At 41.7% G+C, this 24456-nt stretch overlaps 1 protein-coding gene across 1 annotated transcript in view; it reads left to right on the top strand.

The window, feature by feature from the left end:
• DDC (dopa decarboxylase) overlaps nucleotides 1–24456 on the top strand; it is a 438446-nt gene that overhangs the window by 300913 nt on the left and 113077 nt on the right. The window contains 1 exon segment of the mRNA XM_030209542.1: nucleotides 11124–11191. Within this exon segment, the coding sequence (XP_030065402.1) occupies nucleotides 11124–11191 (68 nt within the window).

Here is a 24456-nt window from a genome sequence, read left to right as displayed (position 1 = left end):
TGGATTTTGTTCCAATGTAGAAAGATGGGATTCTTTTGTATCTACTGTGTAAAGACCTTGTTTGTGTAAAAAAAATTAATAAGGAACATTACACTACAAACTGAGAGGTCTTTTAACTAAGCCAGCCTTAAAAAGTGGCCTGTGGTAGTGTGGGTGTGTGTTTTTGGCATGCGCTGGGCCATATTTTACTGTGGCTAGGAAAAAAAGGTTTTTTTTAATAGGGCAGTAAATGGCTGTTCACTAAAATTAAAAATAGTGCATGGCAATTTACTGCCTGAGCCCTTACCACCACCCATTGACCTAGCGGTAAGGGCTCATGCGATAATTAGGCAGCATGCGCCAATGTGGCCATTCTGCCGATTACTGCCAGGAATACCCTCCCATGGTAGAAAATAGAAAATTATTTTCTACTGCGGAAAACAGTGCGCCTCAACTTCGAAACTATCTCAGAGCACCTGCGCTACTCTTGCAGTAGTGCCAATTTGGAGCACGCTACCCGCACGTTAGCCCTACCTCTGCTTAGTAAAAGGGCCCCTAAATACCTAAAAATATCCACCTTTACTTGGGCTTTGGCAGCCCTGAGAAGAACTACAATATACATTCAGACAGCTAGCATTTAGAAAAACAGCATAATATAAAAATTTCAGAATCATATAATCAGATTGAAAACTGAAACTCACTTTCACTTTTGCTTTTATTCCTTTCTTCTCCTTTCATCTTCTGGCTTCTCCTGACTCATTCCTGTTTTCTTTTCATTTTACTTTTCCTTCTATGACACTTTTTTTTCTAACTCTCCATTTCCATCTAGCTGAAACTGTTTCCCTTACTTGTCATTTCTTCCCATGTCTCTCCTTACTGCCTTTCTTGCATCAATCAGCTCTTCAAAAATATAATTCGTTTGCTTCTCACACACCATGTTTATTTTACTTTTCACCTTTGTATCCTTCATCTTAATTCTCATTCACCCCATCCCAGCTTTCCCTCTCCTGTGTCTCACACATAATCTTGGCCCTCTGTCCCCTTTCCCTTCAGCTCATCCTATTCTTCCAGATCTGGCTCCCTCATGCTTCTTCTGACCCTCTCCATCCCTCTCTTTTTTTTACTCATTTATCATATTTCTTTCCCTCCTTTTCTCTTAACCTCTATCTAACTCAGTGCTTAATGTATCCTTTTCTTTCTCTTCTCTTTTCACCCCCTGCCCTTTCTTACCCATGAACGACCTCCTGTCATTTCATTGGCTCCTTCTTTTCCGTCTCCCCATCTGCCTCTCTCTCTCTCTCCTTCTCCTTTCCTCCTTTCCATGCAACTCATGACCCATCATGTTCCCTCTCTCCCCCCTAAGGCTTTTCTCTGACTTCTCATTCCAGCCCTTATGGATCCCCTCTTTCACTCTCCTCTCCCTCGGGATTTCCAGATTTTTCAGTAGCAATGTCTTATTGTGGCTCTCTTGCAAATCTAGTAGTTCTCTTGGAAGTCCTCTGAGGTTGTTGCAGTTAAGGAGCAAAGGAAAAAAACTGATGAGGTGTTAATGCAGAAAAAGTAGATTTAATTGAAGAGTTACAGACTGGCACAGGAAAGAGAAGAATAACCCATGGAATAGCATTTTCACAATAACTTTATTCTTTTCTTTTTCCAGGATATACCTGATCCTTACTCCTTAGGTCCTGGGAATAGTACAGACAGCTAGTGACTTGGGTCCTTCCAGATTTGCAGGCACAAAGCATATGAAATCACTTACAATAATAACAAGCCTAAAGCAAAAAACGTAAATAAAATCACAGTGAAAAGCAAGATACAGGCATCCTTTTATGCCTGTGACAGATGTGATTAAAAACCCTGGTAGTTCGTAGAGTCTCTGTGGCCATCAGTGCTGTTATCTTGCAGTGACTGTTGCATATAGGATGTAATAGCCCTGAAAACAAATTGGTTTTGAATATTCCAGTGATCCAGCAAACCCACCAAATGGTACCAACATACTCCATGAGGCAAATCTATAAAACAGGCACTAACATTTACATGTATGTTACATATATGTACAAGCAAGTGTGTGCTTGCTGAAATTCTGTATCTTGCATAGCATGTATTTGCATGGATGGGATGCACAATTAAACAGATATTATTAAGTTCATATTAGGTGTTCCATTGCTAGTATGCTGACATTGTATTATATCTATCTTATTTGAATGTTCTTCCATGCTGTCTATTATTGTATTGTTTGTATTGTACTGACATTTATCAATTTCTGTTATATGATTGTTTTACAATGCTGTTAAATGGTTATATTTCTGATACTGTTTCATGTAGTCTATTACTAGGTTTCAATTTGCCATCTCCAAGTTAAACTGTACCTGCTGTACTCTGCCTTGGGTGAATCTCTTCATAAAGGCAGTTAATAAATCCTGATAAATAAATATTTTTGGCATTTAGACACCACAATTATACCAGCTCTATACTAGCTCTATAAATGGAGCTAGTATTGTCTAAAGGAAAATAGGCATGCCCTGTTATAGAACTGCCTGGCATGTGTCAATGGTGCCATTAACAATGATAATAAACAGATATAAAGCAAAACAAAAGAAAGGAAAATAAGTTGATACTTTTTTATTGGACTAACATAATATAGTTTTGACAAGCTTTCCAAAGGCAAAATCCTTTTATAATTATTATTACTACAGTCTTATAACCAGCAAAATATCAAAAGTTCACTGTGGGTAACATCAGACAAAAGCTGAACAAACATCAAGAATTATAATATTTTAAATCTAATTATACAATAATTTCCAAATAAATACACCATTACCACAGATTAGTAAAATTTCTTTAAAAAAAATGTCTTAAGAACTTTCCTAAACTGAAGATAACCACAAATTCTTAAAAGAAAAGGTGGAAGAGAATTCCAAAACTATGCAGCCTGATAGGAAAAAGTAGATTGAAGAATCTTCTTTACTTTACATGGTGAAATGAGGGAAATTTTAGTAAAAATTGATTTCTCGTAGATCTAGAAATAAAATCATTTAGAAAACAAGATGAATACCTAAATAAGCAGGAGTCGATCCATACAATGCTTGATAGGTCAAAGCTGATACCTTAAATTGAAATATTGATTCCAATGGTAACCAGTTTCAATATATAGCTAGCAAAACTTGAAAAGCAATCCAATGACAATCATAAGGGAAAAGTACGGGAGCGGGAAAAAAGGAGTGACAGGGAGAAGCAAAGAGAGGTGAACATGTAATCAAAAGGTGACAAGGCAATATGGGTTTCTATTGTAATAGGAAACCCAGATCTTTATGCCCTGTTTGATGGGTGTCAAACTATCTCATCATTCTAACTTCAAATGTTATATTCCGGGATTGTTTTAAAGTTATCTTATAGTATTCTGACCATAGGTCACTGATGCATTGTGCAGGTTCTGCGGTGTTCGATGTGATGCCTATGTGAGTTGATTTTTGTGTTTAGTATCTGCCCTATTTGTCCGATATAGTACCCTTCTTCCCATTTTCTACTATGGGGGGCCCTTTTACAAAGGCACAGTAGGCTCTACACGTGTGCAGTGTGTGCCAAAATGACACTCCACCAGGCTAGTGCGCCCACCTGGCAGTAATTTTGGATTTGGAGCATGCCCATACCACCGGGACAAATGATGTTTTTATTTCCTATCACACATGGAATTTCTGATGTTGACAGTTGGTGCACGCCGACCAGTCACCTCGTGTGTAGCGCGTGAGCCCTTACTGCTAGATAAATGGGTGGCATTAAGGGCTCAGGCCATAAATAGGCTCACGCTGGTTTCAATTTTACCGAAGGCTCTTTTCCTGGCCCATTGAAAAAAAGCTCTTTTCCTAGACACAGTAAAAACTGGCCTGGCACATGCCAAAAACACACACCCACACTATCACAGGCCACTTTTTGCTGTGGTGAAGTAAAAGGACCCCTGAATAATATATACAACAATTGGGGAGGAGCATGAGTAGGATCCTTTTATGCTGATTGGTTTTCCTATATGATTAACTGTGGGTTCCTATGATATGTGCTGACACAATTTGCACTTTACTATATAACAAGGACTAGTGCCCTTTTCTTCTTTTTGAGCTTCTGTTGGGAGTTTGTTTTTCACTAATTTTTGCATCAGATTTGGTGGTGGTCCAAAGGCCAACATTGGTGGAGCTGGAAATATCTCTTTTGAGTAATTCATCTTCCTGGAGTAGTGACTGTAGATCTTTTATGATTTTTCTGTTTTTCTAGCTCTGGATTTTATGTCAATACAAGGGCCACTCTCTCTGGTTTTCTTTTCTTTGTACTGCAGTAGGTTTTTCTCTGGTGTGTTAATTTAAAAGGCCATTTCTTGGAGATCAAAAGGTTATAGCCTTTTTTAGGGTTACCATTAGTCCAGTTTTACCCAGACAAGTCCTCTTTTTGAGGATACTGTAGGACATCTGAGCAGGTTATTCCAGCCTGCCCGTTTGTCCAGGTTTGCAGACAAATGGGCAGGCTGGAATCAGATGTCCCACAGTGTCCTCAAAAAGAGGACAAGTAAGTCTCCCACTTGCTACCGGCGCTACTTCAAAATGGCTGACATGTCTTGTGAGGTCACCCCTTGAAGTGTCGGCAGTCATTTGGAAGTGGCGCCAGCAGCAAGAGGGGAGCGGCATCACCAGAGAGGAAAGAGTGGGTTCCTTTCCTGCCCCAAAGAGGCCATTAGATCACTAGTGTATGAGTCGATAAGGTAAAGTAGGGGAGGGGATGTGGAATGTGGGTAGAGTGTAGGGGTTGAGGGAGCTGTAAAAAAAAGGTAGGGTTGAGGGAGGCTGTAAAAGATTTGGAAGGGAGGGAAATATATAGAAGAGGCTTTCTTTTGGGGGGTCAAGTCAAAGTGACTGTGTAGCGTGGGGATGGGCATGACAGAGGGGGTGGGGGTGGGGATGGGGCATGACTATTGGTGTCCTCTTTTTTGTCATGGCAAATATGGTAACCCTTTCTGTTTGAAGGATTCAGTCAAGATTTTGAGATGTTCATCTCTGTCTGCTGGGTCAGAGTATATACGATGGTATCAAGTGGCTTGGTTGCGTATAAGACCTTTTTTGTATGTCAAAGGTGGAAACTAGAATTGTGGAGGTAGCTGCATGGTTTCCTGCATATAGATGTTTGAATATAGCTATTGCTGATAGAGACTGTAGTGTCTAGAAACTTAAGTTTTTCTATGGATTAGTCAATTTTGAGTATGATTGAAGGATGGAATGCATTCTAAAATCATTTCATTGTCTCTTCTCCTTCAGTCCAAATCACAAAAATGTCATCAATACCTCAGTAATATTTAAGGGTTTAATCTGATATGCTAGGGCTTTTCAGCTTGGAGAAGAGACGGCTGAGGGGAGATATGATAGAAGTGTATAAAATAATGAGTGGAATGGATCGGGTGGATGTGAAGCGACTGTTCACGCTATCCAAAAATACTAGGACTAGAGGGCATGAGTTGAAGCTACAGTGTGGTAAATTTAAAACGAATCGGAGAAAATTTTTCTTCACCCAACGTGTAATTAGACTCTGGAATTCGTTACCGGAGAACGTGGTACGGGCGGTTAGCTTGACGGAGTTTAAAAAGGGGTTAGATAGATTCCTAAAGGACAAGTCCATAGACCGCTATTAAATGGACTTGGAAAAATTCCGCATTTTTAGGTATAACTTGTCTGGAATGTTTTTACGTTTGGGGAGCATGCCAGGTGCCCTTGACCTGGATTGGCCACTGTCGGTGACAGGATGCTGGGCTAGATGGACCTTTGGTCTTTCCCAGTATGGCACTACTTATGTACTTATGTACTTATAAATGTCTCTTCCACTTTTGCATGAAAATGTTAGCATACTGTGGTATCATCCTGGTGCCCATAGCAGTGCCCATGATTTGTAGATACATGTCATAATTGAAGAAGTAGTTGTGGGGGTAGGATGAATTTGATTAATTTTGTAGTAGTTTCTGGTGTGTTTGGCTAATCTAAATTAGATGTTTTTAGGAATTTGTCACATGCAGCCATGCCTTCTGCATGGGGAATGTTGCTGTATAATGATGGCTCTATATCCATTGTGGCCAGGAGAGTGCCAAGTAATAGCTGCTTGATGTTTTTTAATTTGTATGAAGCTCCTTGTCTTGTCCCCTTATAGATTCCCTCTATAATTCTAGATACTTCCTCTGTGAGTATGCCAGTACTAGATATGATTAGTCTGCCGGGGTCTCCAGGTTTCCATATATAATGTGCCCACAAAGGATGGTTTCGTTTGAGTTTTTGTAGATGTGGTAAAAGTTTTTAATTGTTTGTATAATCCTGGTTTCTCGGTCAGTTTTCTATATCATTCCTTTGAGACTGTCACTGGAATACTTTCAGGTTTCACGTAGATATATTTTGATATTGTCATTTTCTCATTACTAAGTCAAATTAAAAAAGGCATTACCTTGTTTTCTTTTCTTTTATTTCTATTCATTACCTTTAAAGTAGACAAACACTGCAACCGTACTACATTAACAGTGATGTATGTCATAGGAGCCAACTTTTCAAAATTATTGGGGGTGCTAAGCCCAATGAAAATAACCCCTCCTTGGACACATACAAGGAATTTTCTCAATATTGGGGGTGCTCAAGCACCCACAGCACCCACAGAGTCGGCTCCAATGATGTATGTTAGGATATGAGGTTTTAATTAATTTTCTAGCCAATAAAATGCAGGGTTCTAGTAGTTAACATTGCTCCTGAAGAAAGCGATGCAATAGGCTTTAAATTAGAACAAGTTGCCTTTGTAGTGTTTCTTCTTTGGTGAGCAGCATTCTGCTCAGTAGCCCAGATAAGGGCACTGCAATTTCCTGAGGCTTATAGACTTCTCAATAAGAGATACCGTGTTCCACGCAGGCCAGGAAAATAACCCTGAAAAGCACAGATCTGAGAGATGGTGATTTAAAGGGGGGGGGGGGAGAGAGAGAGAGAGAGAGAGAGAAAGAGAGAGGAAGAGCATAAGAGCTTCCTGTCTGAGCCAGCAAAGCCTGTATTAATTTCCGGTCTTTTCCCTTTTAATTATTTTTATTGGTTCCTGGAGGAAATGAATCAGCTTCTACAGGGAAGACAAGCCATCTGCCAATATAGTAACCATTGAACAGCTTTCAATAGATTTTCCTACCTCACTAGAGGACAAGCTCTATTGTTTCCTCACTCCCTCCTTCCCTCCCTTTCATGCTCAATTTGAAAGGGCTTCTGGATGTTATATAGAAACTGATGTTGAAATGACAGGAGGATTGGGAAACATGGCTTGAAGGTGCAGTGCAGTTGTTTATCTACAATGGTGCTTGTGGCTCTAGGCCCGGTTCATGAAGAACTGTTTTCTAATTCTGTATCTATGGAAAAAGGAAGGGTGGTGAATCAGGCCTTAAGAGGCCAATTTAATCACTTGCCAAAATGTTATCCTGCATCATTATTTGTACCTCTGTAATAATTTTAAAATTATTTTTTTACCCAAGTACCTGATTACGTCTAACAGTAAGACTGGTATTATTTCAAAATCACTAACACTGAAAGATTAGCGTAAAACTTGCTTATATGGTTTAGAAAGTGCTTAAAAGCTCAGATGTTTGCACAAGCTTTTGTTGACAATTAAAGACTGATGTTAGTTTTTATAGTATTTTATTCTATGTCCTGTCTAATGTGTTTGAAGAATTGTGTCTTATTTGTAAAGATTTTATTATGTATGTATTTTGGTCACTGCCTAGAATTGTAAGATAGTGTGGTCTATACATTTTTTAAATAAATAAAATAAATCATTTTTTTGTGCATCAGGGTATGGGGAGATGAAATCTAATAGATCCTTTTGAAGAGGTGATTTTATTTTGAGACAAGTGTATAGTTGGGGTAGATTCAGCACCAACGTTTAGGCGGCAGGTTGATGCATACTAAGCGCAGATTCTAAAACACCAGTTCCACGTGGCTCTGCCATTATACAATACTAGCATAAGTCTGCAGTTTTGTGTCTAACTGTAGGCACGACTACTAATACTACTACTTATAATTTCTATAGCGCTACTAGATGTACACAGCGCTATACACGAGCATTTATGAGGTGTCAAAGGTTGGTGTAAGAGCTCGTGCCTAAACTCCTAATAGTCTATAACATGCGCACTTAACTTCTAGGTATGCTCCTGACCTGCCCATGCCCCTCCCACATCCATGCTCCCTGGAAGTTACACATGATAGAATTTGCTCACTAAGGACCAGATTCTATATAAGACGCCTACAAAATCCATGCGGTAAACATTTCCACCTAAATGTATTCTATAAGTGACACCTATATTTAGGCACGGTATACAGAATACGCTTAGTTGATATCCCAGCGCCTAAAACTATGTGCCTCCATTTACACCAACAAAACATGGCGTAAATCCCTGCACGTAGATTTACACGCACTGGGCCATAGTCTATAACTGCACATGTAAATTTTGAACCACTCACAAAATGCCCATTTCCCCATCCATAGCCACAGTGCTTTTAAACTGCGCACATTAAAATTTAGGCACAGTTCATTACAGAATACACTTAGCGAGTTGTGCGGGTAAATTCTAATTATTACTGATTAGTGCTTATTATTGCTTGTTAATGCTGATTAGCTTGTTAAGACAAGTTGTGCATGCTATTATAGAATATGCCTGGATTTCAGTGCAGATCTCTAGGCACGCTATATAGAATCTAGGGGTGAGGGCCTTGTTCTATAAAGGTTATGTTCCTAAATTATGAGCATAATCTATGCTCCAAAATAGATTATACTCATAATTTAGGTATGTGAATTTAGGAGCATAAATTTTAGGATAGTGTCTAAGGGTAACTGGGTGCATCAACACCAATTTAAACCAATGATTGGCTGTTAACCAGAGTTGCCAACTCTGCATTTTTACTGTCGTGGGTTGAATTTTGGAGCATTTTTATTTTACCTTCCCCTCTGCTTCTCACGTTGATTGTTGGTAAGCTCAGGCAGCTCTAAGGGGGCGCCTCCCCTCGCTCTTCTGGTAACACTTTTGGGTGTCAGGCTATTTTTGGGCTACTTTTGGCCACTGATAGGGCTGTTCTATTACCTGCGCATGTAATTTTATACAGTAAGCATGAAAATATGAATGCAAGATTATAGAATGATGCGGATATTGTGTATGGAAGCCTGTACACTTTGTATTAAGATGCTGAAAATACATGCCTTAAAAAAAATTGTATGCAGTATAATCTGGAAAATATACACTGAAAAGTGTTTCACATAGTGAAATGAAGGGGGTAATATTCAGCCATGGCGGTCAGCGTTTCATTTTAAATGCTGATTGGTGAAGCTATTTTATGCTAACTCTATGTGGTTATATTGGCACTAACTATCTAGATACTTAGTGCCAATATAACCACATTGAGTTAGGATAGCCTTTTTGCTGTTCTAGCTTTTTCTGAGGAGTTACTCAGTTACAGTCCCAGACTGGAAATAGCCACTATACGGGTTAAGTGGAAACTCAGCTCAGGTTCTACCCCAGGACTGTTCTGGCAGTGTCTGGATAGAGCTGGTGAAAATCTAGGCACAGATCTGGTGAATGCGATTTCTACAGGTAGGAGTATTTGCCCTAAAATTTAACCCTGCTAGTTAAAACGTCTCATCAATAATAACAAGTTAATATGGCTTTCCCCCATATTTATTTTAGTTACATTTGTACCCCGCACTTTCCCACTCATGGCAGGCTCAATGCGGCGGGCAATGGAGGGTTAAGTGACTTGCCCAGAGTCACAAGGAGCTGCCTGTGCCAGGAATCAAACTCAGTTCCTCAGTTCCCCAGGACCAAAGTCCACCACCCTAACCACTAGGCCACTCCTCCACTCACTGAAGCCCAAATTGTGCCTCTCTCTCCTTACCCCTCCCCCACTGGTGCTGCCTTGGTGATAAGACTACAATAAGAACATAAGCATTGCCATACTGGGGCAGACCAAAGGTCCATCAAGCTCAGTATCCTGTTTCCAACAGTGGTCAATCCAGGTCACAAGTGCCTGGTAAGATCCCAGAACAATAAAACAGATTTTTGCTGCTTATCCTAGCATATGCAGTGGAGTTTCCCAAGTAATGGCTTATGCACTTTTCTTTTAGGAAATTATCCAAACCTTTTTTTAAAACCTGCTAAGCTAACTGTTTTTACCACATTCTCTGGCAACAAATTACAGAGATCCTCAGCCTGTACATATTACTTAATCCCACAGTTTCCTGCCATCCTCCTGTCTATCTACCATCTACATTGGGAGCTCAGCCTACTGAAGGAGAGGCACTGCTTGTCTGCTGGTATACTTGGAAGTTGGACTTAGTAACAGCCCACGTAGACCATGGGATGTTCAGAAACTACTGAGGGGGGTCAAGGTGTTTGTGCAGGCAAAATTACATTAAGAGTGATAATGGTAGAAGGTGTACATATAATATCAATGTTTTATTATGGAATATACAGTACATCTTTCAGTATATGAATGTATGCTTCCTAATATCTGCACTTCATCTTTTTAAGAATCTTATCGATCTATGACTGGAGATGACTGACAAACTGAATATAATAATTGAGTAGGACAAAGGCCTGTCTAGTCTTTTCTGTCTTTTCTTTTTGCAATGCTATAGGGCCTAGTTTTTCTTCATTTCCTTTCAAATAAAAATCCTCTGTGCTCATCTCATGTATTCTTCAATAATGTTACTGTGTTTGACTCTGCTAACTCCACTAGTAGGCTGAGTCTAATGCTACCCACTTTGAGCCTCGTATGACCTCTTGTTCTAGAGTTTTGCGGGAAGGGGATCATTTTTGAAGCATAAATCAAAATGGCCCAGACTTTAAAAAGGGGGGGGGGGGGGTAGTTCTATAAACTTTTGCTACCTGCTGAAAAGAGCTTTTATAAAATCACCCTAGTGGTTGTATGAGTATAGAGAATGTTCATGAGGATCGCCTGGTGACTTGCCTGCCTGGTGCGAAGGTGCTGGTAAAAGGGCCCCTTAGTTTCTCTTCATGTATGGATATTGAGTGTCTAAACAATATACCAAGAAGTTAAAACGATGGCTTATGGATGCCTGGATTCTGAGCTATGATTTTTCTCCTACAGTTCGCAGATTCATTCAACTTTAACCCTCACAAGTGGCTCCTTGTGGTCTTTGACTGCTCCACAATGTGGTAAGTTTTATGACACTGAACAAGTTCAACCTAACTTATCAAACTTGAAACTTTATGAATGTTCTTCAATAACAGCTGAACTTCATCTATTATGAGCAACACAGGTGGTCTAAGACATTACAGAGTTCAACTCTCAAAATTTAGAAGGCAGTGGTTTTTTTTTTTAGTAATTTATCTTTTCTCCTCCCATGATGTGGGCTACTGTATGTATGTTTTTTTTTATTATGGTTAGTTCTCTCTTTATATCTCCTTGGAGGAATATAATGTATTAGGGCTCTTTGGGGCTCATTTTCAAAGCACTTAGCCTTCCAAAGTTCCATAGAAACCTATGGAACTTTGGGAGGCTAAGTGCTTTGAAAATATGCCTCTTTGTTTCCTTTGTTTATGGGTGAAATATGTAATATTTGAAACTGCAACAATAAAAATATTTTTAGAGGGCAGCTGTATAACCGATCACCTGCCAGGAGCCTATTTGAGTCACAAAATAAAAGACAGGCAAAAACCAACTGCAACACAGAATGGAGGAAACAAAAAGCAGTACAGCAGCAAGTAGGCTTAACCAAATTTATTAAAATCAGTCAATATAAACTACTACTACTTATCATTTCTATAGCGCTACTAGATGTACGCAGTGCTGTACACTAGACATGAAGAAATAGTCTCTGCTTGAAACAGCTTACAATCTAAGTAGGACAGTCAAACAGGACAAATAAGGGATAAGGGAATTATTAAGGTGGGAATGATAAAATTGGGTGCTGAACAAGTAAGTAAGGGTTAGGAGTTAAAAGCAACACCAAAAAGGTGGGCTTTTAGCCTAGATTTGAAGACGGCCAGAGATGCAACAGTGGTTCAAGGTGCATATATATCAAGACTTCTTATGCTATCTAATCAGCCTAATATATTTTAGCATCACAACACCTGCATCAGGAGCAATTTTAAAATTATTACTTCTGTCACTAGCTCCCAGATCGTGAGCCCTTGGGCCTAGGCCGTTAACAGATAGGAAATTCTAGGAACAGCCTGGGGTGGATTGAACCACAACTAGAAAACTAGGGTACTCACCCAGGCTCCCGAGGAGAGGTGCAAAACTCCTCAAAGGTAGAGAACTTTGGGACATGTATGGCCTGCACCCACAGGCTAGGCTGCAGCCAATTACTGGGAGCGGAGCCCCAGGAACCGACTGGCAATAACAGGACTCCACGGGGTAAAGCAGGGACAAAGATACCGGAACAGCTTCTCGAGATTTCACCTGCACTTAGCCACTGTCCCCCAGGAGTTGAGCCCCTGGGTTCAGGCGGCCGGCAGGACTTCAGGCCAACCGAAGGCAGCAGTTGTATCAGGTGAAGCTGAACCAGACAGATAGGCAAGACAGACCAGGCAGGATCCAGCAGTACAGAGCACTAAGCAAAAGTAGTACAGGCTAGAGCAAGACTTTTAGGTACAAATAACCCACACAGCCAGACACAGAGAGCGAGGGGTTAACATAGCACACTAACCCCAGAAAAAGAGGTGGAACCACAACAGACAAAACTAAAAACAAACAAGTTGACACATCACAGAAGGCACACACTGCCCCGTCAACCAGAGAACACAGCCCAGCTGCAGAGAAAAGCAAATTAACCACAAGCTGAGACAAACAAATACAAAACGGAACACAGAGAGAATGCTGAAAAGCCAGCACCAGGAACACAAAAGAGGGGAAAACAGATTCCTTCAGCGCACAGAGCAACAACTCTCAGAAGAAATCAGATAAGAGGCCACAGCAGGAGAAATGCTAATGCTAAAGCAATGCTTACCTGAAAACTGCAGGTAAAAATAGATCCTGATTACTGACATCTGTGGCTGCAGACGTCAGCTAGAACCCAGCTGACCAATAGCAAAGAAGTCCCACCCAGCTACCCTAGCAGAGAGGTTTCCAGCCCCTCCCTAGCCCTAGCAGAGTGGGTTCCAGCCTCTCCTCAGCCTGCTAGCAGAAACAGCAGAAACATAACAAAAATATTCAGTTTATGAGAAAGGCAGGGACAAATCAAACTCGGATATACATATAAAGTATTACATACCCTGTAAAATAAGTTTATCTTGTTGGGCAGACTAGATGGACTGTTCAGGTCTTTATCTGCCGTCATTTAATTTTATGTAAGTCTTTGCCCTTCATGATTGTCTGCTGTCTAATGCCCGGTAATATCTGGCAAGTTAAAATAACTCAAAACAGCATTTCATGCTGGACACCCCAGAAGCATTAAATTCTCTCCTTGATAAGCAACTGGCTTAGGGGCTTGCTCTGGGGATGGAGCAATATTGTTTTTTGGAACTGCCTCACTTTATCCTTTGATTTGGTTATATGGTACCTCTGTCGATATGGAGTCATTGGTTGTTTATATAAGATGGCAGCAGTTTTTGATTTCCAGGTTGATCTTTCTTTAACACTGATTCGCTGCCACCCCGCGATGCAGACTTCTGTTACTCTGTAATTGAGCACCGACTTTTTCTAGTTTTTCTGTTTCCTTGTGTGTTGTTTTTAGATGAATATAAATGTGAGTGTCCAACTTGGAATAAAAGCATTGTGACACTTGTGAGGGGTTAGGCAAATCCAGGAGCCGCGGCACCCTTGAAGGCAGGTGCCCCACTGCGGCGTTTACCGCGCTTACTGTGTTGGCACGGCCCTGGAGAAAGCTAATCAGCTAGCTGAAAGTCTTGGACTAACAGAATTCAAAGCCACTGTTGGATGGTTGGAAAGATGGAAGGAGAGGAACAACATAAAATTCAAGAAACAGCATGATGAGAAACAAGACGCTGATGACTTTGGTGCTGAAAATTGGGTTGTTTTAGTTCTTCCTACCATCTTGAACGAGTTTGCACCTCGTGACATTTTCAATGCTGACGAAAACGGTCTCTACTGGCGAGCGATTCCTGATGGAACAGTTGCATTCAAACAAGCCAAAACTACAGGAGGTAAAACGCCGACTGACGATCCTCCTTTGCTGCAATATGGATAGGAGTGAGAAGTTGGAACCACTTGTCATTGGAAAGAGCAAACAGCCCCGTTGCTTCAAGAATGTTAAGCGACTTCCTGTGTCATATGAGGCTAACGCAAATTCATGGATGACTGGGGAAATTTGGAAGCAGTGGCTAAACAAGTTAGACACTAGAATGCGGGCACAAAAGTGTCAGATTTTGTTGCTTTGTGATAATTGTGCTGCACACAGGGATGATGTCAGTCTGTCTAACGTCAAGGTGGTCTTCCTGCCACCAAACACTACCTGTCTGATCCAACCTATGGATCAGGGCATAATAGCCAATTTCAAACAACATTATCGGGCTCTTGTGCTACGTCGTGTGATGAGCATTATGGATGACCAGACTGGCAAGGATAAACGTGCTGTTGAACTGGCTCATAATCTATCACTGTTGGATTCCCTAATATGCAGAAAGAAGCCTGGAATCATGTTACACAGGCAACCATTGTGAACTGCTACAAGCGGGCAAGCTTTGTTAGGGGTGTGGAGAGGGACGAAACAGATGCAGCTGTTGCAAACGCGTCAGATGAACAGGCTATTGACATCTCAGCCTTTGTTACTGAAGAGGAGTTTCATCACTATGTAGCTGTTGATTATGATCTACAAACAGCTGATGACAGCACTGATGTTGAGATATGTGCCTACACACAGGCAACGACTGATGATGAAACAGATGATGAAATGAGCAGCGAGGCACATGCTGACGAAATTCAACAACCTCCTGTCACTTTTGCAAGAGCGCTGGAGAGTCTCAACACCATGCGGGCCTATCTGGAGGCCAATGGATGTCAGTGCTATGACAGTTTTTACCGTCTGGCAGACGTAGTCTATGGAACTCACAGACACAAGAGTGTACAGAGGACTATGACTGATTACTTCAAGTAAGCCTAACGTCAGTTAACGGAGACTGTATACTGTACATATAATAAACAGTATTGTACATATGTTTATCAGATGTCAAGCTTCTTTGTGTCACAATGGTTAAGTGCACACTCCTGTTAACTGCATGTATTTCTTTGGTCCCAGACCCTTGCACTTAAGCGGATTGCACTGTACAGGAAATTTCTGACTGGTTTGATATTGTTTGAATGGCCAAGTATCCAGAGTTACCTAGTAAACCTGGTGTGGAGTTGGGCCCAGGCCTGGGAAAGATGAAGCACAATCAAGTGGTGTGGGAAGTGTTTACAGCATATAAAGTCTGGACATATTTACACCTTGAACCACCATTTTATATTAATTGATTTTAATAAATGTGGTTGTGCCTACTGGCTGCTCTACTACTTTTTTTTTTTAATTTCCAGGAGCCTAGTCTATAAAAAAACATAGGGGCCAGCTTTCTTTAAAGAATAGTAGTCTACCTGTGGATATACATGCTTAAAAGTTACTTGCACATATTATCAAACTCCACCAGATTAACAAATCCTTAATGGGAACTATACTGTTGCCTCAGTGGTGTAACTGAACTGAACTTTACTGTATATAGTGAGATTTATAGGTTGGCCAGAATTTACTAAGCTATTTTTAACAATGTACAGATTTTAAAAAATAACTTTTATGATTACGTGCATGCCGGACAATGAGTCCCTAACCGACATCTTTTTCATTTTTAGATGATCTTAACAAATAAGTAAAATAAAATAAGTAATCATAAAAGTTATTTTTTAAAATCTGTATGTTGTTAAAAAGAGTTTAGCAAATTCACACTGGTTTGCTGATGAATAGGTTGGTGTTGTAAATCTCACTGTATACAGTAAAGTTCAGTTAAATTACACCGCTGAGGCAAACAGTATAGTTCCCATTAAGGATTTGTTAATTTGGTGGAGTTTGATAATATGTTCAGTTGACTATCTGCTAGGCCAGTTTATTTGAGCCTAAGTTCTGGTGCTTGACATAAAAGTTAGACGCAAGCATTCCAGCCATGCACTTGATTGTTGGAGATAACCTTCTAGCCTTACATCTCCCAAATTGTATGTACCTGTTTCTATAAGTTAAAAATGCTTTACTCCATCTGTCACTTATTCACCACCTCAGCACTTCATGTCATTCACTCTTTAGTACTCTCAGGACCTGACTACTGTAATGTGCTGTTGCATGGTATCCCTAAGACAGATATTTAGTGCCTGTGGTTGACTCAAAATGCAGCCAATTGCCTCCTTACCGGGGCAAAGCACTCTGACCACGTTACACCACTCCTTCATGAAGAACACTGGCTGTCAGTTGCCCCTTGAATTCAATTAAAAGTACTCCTTCTCATACAGAAGACCCTTCAGTCTGGCCAACCTACATACTTATCTCAATATTTGACCCCCCAATTGCCCTTCCATACCCTTCTGTTCCTCAAAGAACCACCTATTGCAAGTTCCCTCTGTACAGTGTTCATTTAGACATCCCTTCCCACACCCGTACCTCTGCTTTTCTTTCCTTTCTTAGTAACACTAATCTGTTACAACTTGTTCAAGCCTCCCCTCCACCAACTCAGCAGGCCATATTCTAGACCTAGCTATTATTCAGTCACCTGCTTCCTTCTCTTCTTCTCCGCAAGTCCTTTCCCTCGGACTGATCACTCCTTGGTCGTCACCTGTCTTTCCATTTCTTTACCTAATGCCCTCTCTAACTCTTCATCACCTCCCCAATGTCCACCACCTCGTTTCCTTCCCTATGACCCTTCTACTTACACACCCCTTTTCGTGACCCTTCTACTTACACACCCCTTTTCGTGTTTCACCCAGATAACTTCCTAGATCTGCAGCTAGACGATGCTGCCATTGTTTGGAATTCAACTTTAGGTGCCCATTTCCTTCCCTCTCCCCAGGCCCCTTTGACTTCCTCCCGCAATACCCCCTCCCCTCAAAAAACTCTGGTATCATAATGAACTCTTAACTCTTTGACAAGAGGTTAGCTGTTCAGAAAGAAGATGGTGGAAGTATAAGACTCCAGATTTTCTGGTGATGTATAAGAGGTCTTATGCCTATTTCTCTTCCCTACTTAAATTAACAAAAATGAAGTATGTTTTAGGCAACTGGCAAAATCTAATAAACCTTGTAAAACTTTGTACTTCATTGCTTCTCTTCTCACCAACTGGCCTACCCTCCTAACTGCCTCTCTTCAGTCCTCAGCAGATCTTTTTTCTCTAAGGTAAACTCGAAAACAGTAAATTGAAACCTAATAATAGAACTACCATGAAACAGTATCAAGAATACCAGAGATATAATACCATAATAGCATAATACTTATAATACACCTAATAAGAATGCATTAGAACATTCAACTAACATAGATATGATGCTAAAGATTTTCTACAGTACGGCTTATCATATAGCTGAGGGACCAAAAGCAGATATATGATGGGAACAAGGTGTGTGGTACAGAGTCAGTTTGGTTAATTTGATGGTTAGCTAAAATCAAGGCAAGTTCTTTGTATATTTATGAAAGAGATAAGGAACTGTTATACTTACAGTATGTGTAGCAAGCTAGTCCAGGTGCAGATTGAGTGTCACTCACCCTATGTATTAAAGGCTTGGGAGAAGAGCTAGGCTTTCTTCTGCTCCCTGAAGTAAAGGTAATCTCGAATTATATGTAGGCCCTCTGGGAGTAAATTCCAGAGCATGGGAGCTACTCCTCAGAAGGCTCCCTGGTGAGTATCACATTGTACAATTTCTTTTGATGAGGGTACAGATAGTGATGATCCTTGAGAGAACCGTAGAGGTCTTAAAGGTGTGTAATGGGTTAACTTATTCTTTAAATTTAGCCCTGTAAAGTACTGGTATCCAGTGTAGCTTTTGCAGGAAGGATGTGATGTGGTCTTCTATCAGTCGTGCTGCAGCATTCTGAATTAGTTAGAGCTGATTTTTTTGATTTGAACAGTGTACTGGGCATCAGAGTAGTCTAGTCATGATGTTATCATGGCATGGACCACTGTGGTCAGACTCATCTTTTCAATAAATGGAAAGAGATTTCGCAGCTGCCATAGGTGATAGAGACAGTTTTTGAAGGTTGTTTGAATTTGTGGGGTCAGAATGAGTGATAAGTCTAGCAGTATCCCAAGATTTCTGACCTGTGATTTTAGGGAGAGTTCATACCAGGGGCGTATCTGAACTGCGGCGGTAGGGGGGGCCAGGGCCAGAGTGAGGGGGCACATTATAGCCCCCCCCCCCCGCCGCCGCCGCCGCCATTGCCTATCCCCCTCCCCCCAGCCGCTGCCATTGCCAATCTCCCCCCTCCGTTGCTCGCCTACCTTCGCTGGCGGGGGACCCCAACCCCCGCCAGCCAAGGTCCGCGTCCTCCTGCCGCTGCCGGCTGCCTTTAAAAGAATTCCGTCAGCTGGCGGGGGACCCCCAACCCCCGCCAGCCAAGCCGAGGTCCTTTCATTTTTCCACTGAAGCTGGCGCCAAAAGTTTCTTTTGAGTCTGACGTCGCTGCACGTTGTACGGGGGTTGGGGGTCCCCCGCCAGCTGACGGAATTCTTTTAAAGGCAGCCGGCAGTGGCAGGAGGACGCGGACCTCGGCTGGCGGGGGTTGGGGTCCCCCGCCAGCGAAGGTAGGCGAGCAACGGAGGGGGAGGGTTGGCAGTGGTAGGGGGGTCCAGGGCGAAATCTGCGGGGGCCCAGGCCCCTGAGGCCCCACGCAGATACGCCCCTGGTTCATACTTCCCAAAAGGTATTTTGAAGTTAGGTATTTGTCCAATTCTGTTTGGTACCCAAAGAATCGATGTTATATTTGGGTTCAGGCAAAGTTTGTTGTTGTTTGCTGATTTCTGAGTTGCGGTTAGGCAGGTTTACTTAGAGCTGCAGGTATATCTGGTTCATTGGATATGAGTAGTTGCACATCCTCAGCATAAATGTAGAATTTTGTGTCCATTGACTGAAGCCACAGCCAGAGGCTTGAAGTAAATATTAAATAAAATGAGAGACAGTATAGATCCCTGTGGCACCCCACAGTCCAGTGCCCAAGGTAATGATGTGCTGTTGCTGAACAGAACCGATTGTTGTCTATCGGACAGATAGGATTTGAACCAAGTAAATACTGTGCCACTGATACCTATTTCTGCCAGTCTTGTAAGCATGATATCATGATCCACAGTGTCGAAGGCTGTCGAGAAATCGAGCAACATTAGTATCGAGGCAGATCCCCTGTCACGGTTTCTGTGCAGATCATCAAGAAGGGACCAAAGCACCTTCATGTTTAAAGTACGATTACAAAGCTCTCTAGCTATTCAGTGTAACAAAAAGCCAGTTTGTCTTTGGCAGCAATTAACAGTGGAGTGTTAATTAGGCAGACAATGTTTGATGAGGGTCTGAGTTACTTTGAAGTATCAGCTTCCTAGGTAGAGGAGCTCTGTTGTTTGTTTCATTAAAGACTTCTTGAGATATGCAGTTAGCTAATTCAATCTATATTTTGTGCTTTTAAATCTTAAAACAAGGCAAAATAGGTCATCTTACAATACTGGGTGGGACAGCAAGCCCTGGAACCAAAGCTCTGGCACCAATGTATGGCTCACATGGCATTTGGGAACTAACTAGGTGCCAATACAGCAAGCATGATGTGCACAAAGTGTACTGCATTCTTTGGCAACCTTATATTAACATGTTTCCTGGATTATCCTCTGAATATTCGCTGATAGCCCATTAAGCAGTATTTAACCATCCAGGAACTGTTCCTGGTCGGTTAAATAGTGCTGAATATCAAGCGGAATAAGTCAACATACAATACTATGTTAGAGCCACTAGAGGTCTCCTACAATCCTTAAGAAAGCAGAACTTTAGGGTCTTATATATAATGTGTGTGTGGTGATGATGGTGGTCAAATGCTTTCCTCTTTGCCTTCCCCTCTCTAGAAACCTTCACCTCTTTCCCCTGCCCCTGTAGCTCCCTATCCTTTTCTCAACCTTCCTAACTTGGCCGCTATTATCTCCTCCTTTTAACAGCTTCAGATAATCTTTAGTTGGTAGGTTCCTCACAAATCCTGCCCCTCACTTTCTCTGCTTCCTGGATCTCTTTGGTTGGAGAATCTCAGGCTTTCCTTCAATCCCACAGTTTTAGGTCCATTTGTGTTCTCCTGGCCTATATAGATGGATGGACAGACACACCTTCAACTCAGAGGCAAAGCCAGGTTTTGACATCAGGGGGAGCAGACTTTTCTAAAATAGGTGCCAGTCAGTGTCAGCCAGGCAGCAGGATGATGTTTTTGTTCAGGTGTGGTGGTTGTGGCCAGTAATTTATTTGTTTATTTATTTATTGCATTTGTATCCCACATTTTCCCACCAATTTGCAGGCTCAATGTGGCTTACATTATGCCGTGATGGCGATCGCCATTTCCGGGTAGAGAGTTACAGGTGGTATTACATTAAAACAGAAGAATAGTGCAATAAAATACAAAGAGGTATTGCAATGACATTACTCAATGAGTTATAAAGTAAATTAAATAATCAGATATAGAGAGTTCATTTCTGGCATGAGCGATACAGTTCGTTCCGCCATGAAAGCTAAAGTGGTGTTGTGAATTGTGTTGCTTTATGAGTGGTAGCAAGAGGTTAGATCTGGTACTGCGAGTTCATTTTCATCTATTTCCGGGGTGGCTAATTATATTTATTTAGGATTGGTCGTTGTGGTATGCCTTCTTGAATAGGTTGGTTTTCAGTAGTTTTCGGAAGATTGTTAGGTTGCGAGTTGATTTTATGGCCTTTGGTAGTGCGTTCCGTATTTGCGTGCTTTTGTAGGAGAAGCTGGCTGCATATGTGGATTTATATTTAAGATCTTTGCAGCTGGGGTAGTGGAGATTCAAGAATGTGCGAGATACATCTCTGTTTCTCTTTTACTAGTATTGTACTGCTTAGAGTCTGGCTTTCTTGGGCCATGTTATTTTGTGATTCCCTATTCTGTATGAGACGAGCAACTGTCTATTTCCTCCAACTGAGATGAAGGATTCTGCTAGCATGTAGTGTCTGTGTAGGAATCTGTGAAGGAATCAGCTTGTTCCAGTTTCCCAGTAGCAGGTATATTGGTGTTCTAGTGCCCAGTGTAAAATTCATACTCCGTTAATATGGTTGCCATGATATATTTTTGCACCTTATCTATTATCCATATTCTGATGTTCTTATTTCATCAATGTGATTGTTGTTGTATTATATTGTAATTACAATTCTATTACCAGAGGTGATACTTGTTATTAGTAGAGTACAAACTCAAACATTGTATACAAAAGTACTCCTTTACACCATCCTTATCTTCAAGGACCTGGACAAGTTGAGAACTGGGACAAGTTAAGAAAAATCTGCTGGCTTAAAAGGTGTTTCATTGAGAGTACAAGGTTGTGGAGTTGTTCCTCGTTAGCCTTTCCTACGTCACAAGATTCTGCCTGGAACCCAGCTCTTAAACTGTTTTACAAGTGTGGTTAGTGGAACTTAAAGACTGCAGTTGAACTTGTTTCAATTCATTGGATGGTTACACTATCATATTTATGATTATGAAGATACTAAGAAGTAACAACGCCAACAGGCTCTGTACTTTTACGGTGTATATATATATATACTGTAATTGAAGTTTGTCATTATATGATAAGTGTGATAAAAGTGATCCTCACAGTGAGAGAGTTGAGAGCCAGGAGTGGAAGACGTGTGAAGTTCTGAGGATTAGGATAACTAAGGTATATGTAATGTAATAATAAAAAAGTTGAAGATAAGGATGGTGTAAGGGAGTACTTTTGTATACAGTATTATATTGTAAGCCACATTGAGCCTGCAAATGGATGGGAAAATGTGGGATATAAATGCAGCAAATCTACTATAATAAAACGCACCCTGAACGTTCTGAGGACAAAGGTAATGAAGTCACAGCAGAACGATAAGGGTTCGTAAGTTCGTGGTGGTGAAGCCATCCCACTGAGAATGCCTCCAGCTCTGCTTCACACACTGCTTTTCTTTTCAAAGGAAAACCTACAGGAGCCCTAAAAGGCCAAAAAAAAAAAAAAAAACGATCGCAAAAATAACCTCCCTTCCGCCCATGTAAACAAACACTGCTGCCTCAGCACAACACCAAAGAAGCTTAAAAAAAAGAGAAACATCTATCCAGCACTCTGCAAACACTGACCCCCCTACAAACACCCTTACATTTCACCAAAACAAAGATCTACCTACACAAACCCCACAGACAAAGAAACAGCTTGCAAGCACAGCACATCCCCCAACCCCCTCCCCAAAAACAAAAGTAAAAAAAAAAAACCCACCAACAACCTGCACACACACACAAACTAACTCTGTCACACATGCACAGACAATGCACCACAAACACATACATTAACTAACAGAAACACCCCTCCCCCCCCAAAAAACCACAGAATGTAAACAAAAATACATGCATACTCAATTGCTATCTGAATCACTCTATATCATCTCTGCAGCCATAAACACCCTCAAAGCCACACTCTGCTCCATGACACTTTGCAAGCCTGGGGAGGGGGAGGGGGAAATCCCTGCAACTGACATAAAGACCAGGGAACTGGGAGGGAGGGAGGGGGGACCCTGCCACATACTCTCATTCTCACACATGCTGGCCAGTGTTGCCAGGTGGGCGGTTTTACCGCCCAATTGGGCGGTTTTCCGCGACCCGCCGCGGGAAATTTTTGCCCGCGGCGGGTTGCGGTTTTTTGGGCTGGTTTTTGTGCTTCGGGCGGTTTTTTCGGCCGCGGGGGGGCGGGGTTAGTGACGTTTTTGGGTGGGGTTAATGACGTTTTGGGCGGGGTTAGTGACGTGGGAGGCGGGGCCGATGACGTGGGAGGCGGGGCCGATGACGGGGAGGCGGGGCCGATGACGGGGAGGCGGGGCCGATGACGTAAGAGGCGGGGCCGATGACGGGGAGGCGGGGCCGGTGACGTGGGAGGCGGGGCCGGTGACGGCGGGGGCGGGGTTTATGACGGCGGGGGCGGGGGTGATGACGCGGGGGTGGGGGTGTCAGGGGCGGGGTTTGTGTTTGGGCGGTTTTTGGGCTGTTTTTTGGGCTCCAGTGGGCTGGAAAAAAAATTTCCACCTGGCAACCCTGATGCTGGCAACCAGTCTCTGTCTCTCTGTGTGACACACAGACAAACGCACATTCACTCTCTCTCACACAGACCATCTCAACACACACTCTCCAAAGGTTGTTTGAAACTATGTGACTGGTAAGGATTTTTACCTAAACCCGACAAACATGTTTTTATAGTAAAGCTCTTTTTTGAAAACACTTATATCCCTTAATATCAAACAGGAAAAACAAAACAAAAAAACCCCAAACCACATGCTAGCGCCCGTTTCATTTGTTACGGAAATGGGCCTTTTTTACTAGTAAATAAATAAAATAAATAAAAAATGTACAACACTGTCTTTTCATAGTTGGGTTAGGGCTGTTATGGTTTGATGTTTAGTGCTCTAGGACTCAGTGTAATATTTATATAACACTGTTTTTTTCATAGGTGGGTTAGGGCTGTTACAGTGTGGTAAGTTTTCTGTATAGGTTTTAAGTGTCTTTATGCAGGGTTTTGTGTTATTTCACAGTGTCTGGCCCTATTTGAAAATAGGCTCTGGGACAAGGGCCACCTTTGACGCCCCTTTCACCCAAATTAGAAATGCTCAGGACTAGTGATCTCCACATTCCACAGTCACCACACAAACCAAAGCTCATCTGATTTAAGCAAAGTGTCTAGCAGTGGAAGTGTATATACTGTTCCTGTGGTGATGGTCACAATCTGAATATTTTTAATTGCAGTTAAGAAGACAGGATGCCTGCTCCAGCCAGTCACAGGACCTCTGCTGGATCCCGTCTCCTGATGTAACTTCCTGTTTGCTTGTAGGCAGGATGCAGCAGAGGCAGCCTGTGTTAACCATTAACCATGGTCAGACCACCACAAATTGAACCTAACCCTACTATGGTGAAAAAAAGGCACACATTTCAAACAAGAATGCATAACATACACCACAAGAGGCCAAATAGACCCTGTAACATTCTGGCAGCAGATATGTAAGCCGCATTGAGCCTGCCATGAGTGGGAAAGCGCGGGGTACAAATGTAACAAAAATAAATAAAATAAATAAAAATATACCAAGACGAATGGATAGCACAAACAGACTCCACGCACTATCTCCTAAATTGGGACGACAGATGCAGGAGCATACTAGACAAAATCGCACCACTACAAACAAGAACCACACGTAGACATATCTCAATACCTTGGTTCAACAAAGAACTGAAAAAACTAAAAACACAAGTTAGGAAACTGGAA

This window comes from Microcaecilia unicolor, chromosome 1 (assembly GCF_901765095.1).
Source record: "Microcaecilia unicolor chromosome 1, aMicUni1.1, whole genome shotgun sequence".
In the NCBI taxonomy this organism is placed as follows: Eukaryota; Metazoa; Chordata; class Amphibia; order Gymnophiona; family Siphonopidae; genus Microcaecilia; species Microcaecilia unicolor.
Note: the sequence above shows the minus strand (reverse complement) of the source record. Positions and strands in the feature narration are given on the sequence as shown.